A 6,423-nucleotide genomic window follows, 5' to 3' on the forward strand; every position below is an offset into this window, starting at 1 on the left:
TCAGAGCTCCAGTCTGACAGTCTACCCTCTCTCTTAACTGGACACTAAACAGCTTTTTTATTTTCCCTCACAGCAGTTCATCTTTTAGAAAACCTTTTTTCCTCATCTGTTTGTTGATTGAGACAGAGTTATGTTTTTGGTTTTCCTTCTTAAAATCTGTTAACATTTTGAAAAAAAATAAGCCCAACCGGTATTAATCTATAGAGCAGCAAACATCAAAAAAATCTGCATGAGAGTCCACAATGTAATAAACCAGAGGTTAGTTATTTTGGAGTCTCGTTTACTGCAGGCTTATTTATGAGGTTTTGTGTGTGTGTGGCCCTATAAAAGTATCTCTTTTAAATACACGTTCTGTCTCTGAATAGATTTGTTATGCTTTTATAAACAAGTTCTTCATTTTTCTGGATTGTAATTGTGCCACATCTGACAGAAGAAATCTGCATTTCATGTTTAACAGAGTTTTTAATGAAGCCACCCCAATCCAAACCAGGTGGCCAACAGAAATCAAAGCACAGTAAATGAAAGCTGGCCCCACAGACATCAGAACAAAAAAATGATTGCAGACAGCCACACATGCATTTGAATTGCTGCCACATGAAAAAAAGCATAAAAAATAAAAGCACATCCCATGTGAAAGAAGAACTGGGATTTTCTGGAATACATGTTAATGATTAAGTCCTGTTTGCTGCTTATGAATTGCCACAGGCTGACTCTGGGATACAAAACTCCAAAAAAAACAAAAAGCAAAAAACAGAAGGAAACGCTGGATCAAGGTTTAACCGTCAGGGATCTCATCACTCTGTCCAGTTCCTGAGTGAAGCCACAAGGAGCAGATGTGTTCAAATACCTGGTTAATGAAACTGAAACTACACAGGAGACGTGAAGAAGAGCGTGCAGACAAGATAATTTGGAGACTGTGGGAATAACAAGAACAGGTGGAAGACTTCAAGAGGTTAAGACATGGTTGGTGTGACAGGAGTAGGATGCTGGGGATGTATTGCATGGCGACACTAAAGAAGAAGACGACTGCTCCCTCTTCCTGGACTGCATTTCACTGACACACCACACACATCAGCATCAAGCATCAAAAACTGTGGTTTTTGTTTCCAAACCAAACCCGAGAACTACAAACAGCATTCTGCTCTCTTAACGCCAACAAAACATTAAAGTACATTCATTGGAAATGTTCTGCATTCATGCAGCACTTTCAAAGAAGGGAGCATCATTCTTCCACAAACAAGAAAAACACAACAACGACACATGAAAAGGCACGAGACTGAGCAAATTCACGCCCGTCTGATTTAACAAGGCAGCTTACAGCTCAGACGGCACGAGAAAGGCTTAAGAAAAATCCACTGGTGGTAAAATCTTTGACAATATTTCTTCTAGTCTAACAAAAAGTCTTTAAGCTGCACGTCACAAATCAATCAAATGGAAGCTTTTTAAAGTGGAAGTTTCACTGAGTAAGCAGGATCACTTCACAGCACTGTAGAGATCGTTTCCACAATCACTTACTAATAGCCTACTAAATCTGCCTGGATGTCTTCCACTGTTAAAATCCTTTCATGTCTTGCAAGAACAGGTTTAAATAAAGTTAACAGGCGTGAGGCGTTTCACCCCTCTGATTACTGAGAGGTGCAGGCGATGTTGGCGTGGTCTCACATTTTGGAGGTTTGTGCCTTTAGGGCAATGTGCACTGAGCAGATGATGTTTACAGTTTGGCCAGGGCCTTCTCCAGCAACTCCATGTCTGCATCCCCCCCGTCTTCACCCTTGCTCCCGCGGGCGCTGCACTCCACAAACTCCACCTTCATGGGCAGCTGGCTGAACTCAAAGTCTTTGCCTTTTTTGCCCAGGTACATGCTGCCGCCTACGGAGCCGTCCTGAGAGCTCAGTGCTGCCGAGCGAGTCACTCTCAAGGTATTCCTGCAAGACAATGAGACATCGTTAAAGAAGAATCGTTTACTGCTCAGCAGACCTGCAGGGTTTATTTTAGATTCAAGATTTAAGTGGCAGACATTAAAACCCAGTACCGGTACTATGTCTCTGATGTGGCCTTATACAGTCTTTGTGTGTTTGTCCTTACAGGTGATGACTCCCACTTCTATTGTCTCTTGACTGGCCTCTAAGACACCACATTATTTTAGCTAATTAACTTTTTGCCTTTTCTCTTCTGTAGTTTTCATTTTGTTGCATTCTGATCTTTTCTCTTACCAACCAGTCGTAGCTGATGGCTGCTCGTCCCCGAGTCTAGTTCTCTTAAACGGAAGTCCTTCCTCCTCACAGTCATCAATATCTTTCTGTTAGGGGATCCTTGCCTTGTTGGGGGTTCCTCTTTAAAATGTTTAAAATGTATTTATGTCTCTAGAGAAACTAAAGAACTAGTTCTTTAAAAATCCAACTTGACTGAATCAATAGGCGCCCAGATTTCTAGTCAATATTTTTTACATTATGAAAATATATAATACATAAAATAATCTAGGGGAAACATTTAAGGCAATAAATAAATAAATAATCTGGGTTGTACTAAGTGGCCCTGATTTTAGCCTAAGCCAAACTGCCAAACTCCCATCTTGGATTTGGTGTAAGGCTAAGATCCACGTACTGATAAATTTAGCAGAACAACATTGATTGTTGAAATACATCTATTGTTTTAGAGGTCATATTTAGAATAATATGCACAATGAAGACTACATTAAACAATGTAAACATATATTATTCTCTGGACTGTGGGAGGAAGCCAGCTGTGAGGCAACTGTGCTATTTATGGTGTGGAGTTTGCATGTTCTCCCCGTGTCTGTGTTGGTCCTCTCTGGGTGCTCTGCCTTCCTTCCACAGTCCAAAGACATGCAGTTAGTGGGGTTAGGTTAACCGATGAGTCTAAATTGGCCATAGACGCGAATGTGAGTGTGAATGGCTGTTTGCCCCTCTGTGTTAGGCCTGGCGACCTGTCCAGGGTGTATCCCGCCTCTTACCCTATGATACCTGGGGTAGGCTGCAGTAACACATCACAGTCCACATTAAACACACACGTCCAACAGTCTGCCGTAACAGGTTCATAATAAATACAGGATCAGTCACTGGCTTATGAGTGGAAATATTAATAAATTGGCATAATTACAACACAAAAACTGAAAAAGAACAAAGTGAAAAACAAAAACAAAATGTCATATCTGCAACAATCTTTGAATCCTGCTATGTAGCATTCATTATTTTTTGTGGTTTTATTTATTTACACTGAGAGCCAAGAAAAAGTTCCACTGCTTTGCAATGGACAATAAAGTTTTATTGTTGCAATGCTCCCAAAAATATTTATTGTATAAGAAGACAACAAAACAGCGTTACTTACAGCTCCTTTTCCAGCTGCTGCTGAATCAGTTTAGCAGATTTTGCCATGGTGATGTCTACAAGATAAAGACACCAGTGAATAACCTGGATGTACTCAGAGTAAGCAGTGAAGGCTCAGATATTAGGACATTCCTGTCTCGGAATGTGACTGTACACTCAGTGAACTGCAATTACCTTATGTGACAGAAAACTATGAATCCTTCTATTTAAACATGAAGAAAAAAAAAGTTTCCCCCAGCTCTCTAAAAACTTTCTGAGGGTTGCTGTACCTTGTTTGTTGCACGCCACCACGAGAGCCGGGGCGTTTCTGGTGATCACGGCGTCCGTCAATAACACGTACAAGAACTCGGCCACGTCTCTCACTTCCTTCTGGAAGATCGCGCTGTCCACTACAAACACAATCGCTCTGAAAAAGAGGACAGGGTGATGATAAGACAGATGTGATAAGGATGGAAACAAGGGGACAATTACTTTTTTCACACGGGCAGGTAGGTTTGGATAGCTTTTCCCCCCTAATCAATTAAGTCATGATGTTAATACTGCACTGTGTATGTACTCAGGTTATTTCTAACATTAAAGTGTGTTTGATGATGCAAAACATGTAAGGGTAAAAATGGCTTCACCATCCTTTCTATACAGTCTATGGTCAGAACATTTCATTCTGTGGAAGCAGTCAGCGTTATTCCATTCACCTGTCAGCGGTTCACACATGCATCACCTCACAGATCGTCCTGCTCTCACCTGGCCGCGGACTTGAACTTCTCCAGGTACTGAGGACGGAGGCTGTCGTGGCCTGGCAGGTCTATGAGAGTCCAGGTGCTGCCCTGCAGACGGAGTGGAGAAAAACAGCGGTGTGAATCCCACCCTCACACGAGTTACTTCTGTCCACCAACAGTCCTCAACTCACCCTGTCATTTTTGGCTTTGTATGGAGCACTGCTGTCAGTGATGGAGGTCTGTGTCCGCTTGAACTTTCCAGACAGCAGCTGCCAACACATGAAAAGCACAAAAAGAAATAAGCAAACAAACAAACAAACATACATTAGCTGCCCCCCCCCCACCGGGCTTCCGGGGTCTGTCTCAGCCTTAACTCACCCGGCTGAAGAGCAGGGTTTTCCCCGAGTCACACAGCCCCACCAGGAGCACGGAGGTGCGCACAGTCTTACTGGTGAGGAAGTACTTCAGAAAGACTGCAAACACAAAGCAAAGGACACACATTCAGTGACTGATTCTCAACGTATCAAAGGCACTTGCCGTCCGTTAGCCAAAAATGTGTGGTAGCTCTAAGTTTGAATGACTTCCCGTGAAACCGACAGCCGTTGTTAGCTTCTTAGCTTGCTACTTAAGCTAAAGTATTTAAAACATATATTAATTTATTAAAACAGCGCATGTTATTGTATTTCAATGTTAAAAAGCCCTGCTCACATATCAGGTTTATCATAGACCCGCTGTTTGCGGCTAACGGGGCTAAGCTACACGCTCGGCCTAGCCTGCTAAGCTGCTAAGATGACTTCTTACCACAGGTGATAACAACCACCGCCAAAGCGACGATAACTCCGATCAGGAAGACCGGGTCCTGCTCTTCCAGCTGCTGCCGCAGGGACTCGATGTAAGGTTCAAACGGAGATCCTGCCATCTCCACGTCTGCTTTCTCTCCCACGTTTCCACCGGTGCTGTGTGCTTCCATCAGTCCGTCCAAGCTGCTCTGAAATGAGACACGTCTCCTTTCCTCTGAAGCCTGTAGGGAGCCACAGCGACCAGCAGGGGGCGCCCGCCGCTCAGGACATTCTCCGCTATGGGTCTGGATCACAGACTGTATGTAAAAGACATTACCTGGAGTGCTGGAACCAGCTAGAGGTAAATGACAGTTTCATGCCATGTTTATTTCTCTGGAAGTAAATGGAAGATAGTTTTCATGAGGAAAAGAGAAAAAAACTGTACCTGGTAATGTAAAAGGTCAAAGGTTACTCAAGCCAAACGACGCAGTTCTCTTAGGGGATGAGGAAGTATAAAAACAAACAGCTAATTTTAACACGCAGGAAGTGAACTGAAATCAAGCATACACTGCAAATCCGGTGTAGTCCTCCATCTCCTTCTGACATTTAACGGTCACCACAGCGGATCATCTGCCTCCACCTCACCTAAAGCCTAGCATCCTCCTCTGTCACACCATCCTCCTTTGTCATGTTTGTAGTGATGTCCTCCTTTACTACACGCACGAATCTTTGCGGACCTTTCTTCCAGCTAGCTGCTCCATCCGTTTTTCAGTATATCCACTGTCCCTCCTGAGAGCTGATCTGAGCTGTTCCTCTGATGTACTTATTTCTCATCCATTCTGGCCATTCCCAATAAAAAACCTTTACATAAACCTCCCCTTTCACTCTTGCTGCTAACCTTCTGTCACAAATCACTCCTTATACTCATCTCCACCCACTCCACCCTCCTTGCACTCGCTTTTTCTCTTCTCTTGTGCCCATATGTTGATTTGGATGGGATTTAAATGCCACCTTCACTACATCTGCTCCTTGCACCTTCACCTTTTCTCCTGCCTCCCTCTCATTCACACACACAAAATATATTCCTTCTTGCTTCTACTCACTTTTTTTGGTCTTCTCTCCAGTGCATACCTCCACCTCTCCAGACTCCTATCTGCTCCCTGCTCTTACAACAGATCCCACTTTCATCTGCAAACATCACAGTCTACTAGTCTCATTACATATATGGAATTTTCTGTAATTTGCCTGCAAGTAAATTAGTACATCTGTGCATATTTTCTGTGCAGTCAAAAGACTCGTGGCTCTGTTAATATTCAAATCCCTAATTTGGTCATGATATGACAATTACTTCATTTGTGTTATGTTTATATTTTGAATTCTGTGGATGTATAATTTGCTTTCCGGTGTTTCTGTTTTCAAGGGTAGTGATGTAGCGAGGTCAAACATTTGTTCAGATCCAGATGCCATTGTTGTGAATACAGCCTTAAAATATGCATCTACCATGGCAAACGTGTGCAAAATGTTCTCTTTTAAATTTTTATTCCCTTTAAACGAGAAACTGACTTTATTCTCTTTGTAGAA

The 6,423-nt window shown here is 42.7% G+C and overlaps 2 protein-coding genes across 3 annotated transcripts in view; one reads left to right on the forward strand and one right to left on the reverse strand.

The window, feature by feature from the left end:
* wdr53 (WD repeat domain 53) overlaps nt 1-347 on the forward strand; it is a 2,140-nt gene extending 1,793 nt beyond the window's left edge. For both annotated transcript variants that reach the window (XM_026191522.1, XM_026191523.1), the window contains exon 3: nt 1-347. This exon is cut by the window's left edge and continues 626 nt beyond it. In XM_026191522.1, the coding sequence (XP_026047307.1) occupies nt 1-37 (37 nt within the window). In that variant the 3' untranslated portion in view covers nt 38-347.
* Nucleotides 348-442: 95 nt separating this feature from the next.
* On the reverse strand, nt 443-5,141 carry srprb (SRP receptor subunit beta). The gene is made up of 7 exons (XM_026191526.1): nt 4,865-5,141; nt 4,442-4,536; nt 4,255-4,332; nt 4,089-4,171; nt 3,617-3,753; nt 3,349-3,403; nt 443-1,925 (listed from the first exon to the last, which is right to left on the reverse strand). Exons 1-7 carry the CDS (start codon nt 5,031-5,033, stop codon nt 1,712-1,714), a joined length of 831 nt encoding a protein of 276 aa, XP_026047311.1. The 5' UTR covers nt 5,034-5,141; the 3' UTR covers nt 443-1,711.
* Between the last annotated feature and the right edge of the window lie 1,282 nt (nt 5,142-6,423).

The sequence above is a fragment of the Astatotilapia calliptera genome, chromosome 14 (genome assembly GCF_900246225.1).
Source record: "Astatotilapia calliptera chromosome 14, fAstCal1.2, whole genome shotgun sequence".
Taxonomy (NCBI): domain Eukaryota; kingdom Metazoa; phylum Chordata; class Actinopteri; order Cichliformes; family Cichlidae; genus Astatotilapia; species Astatotilapia calliptera.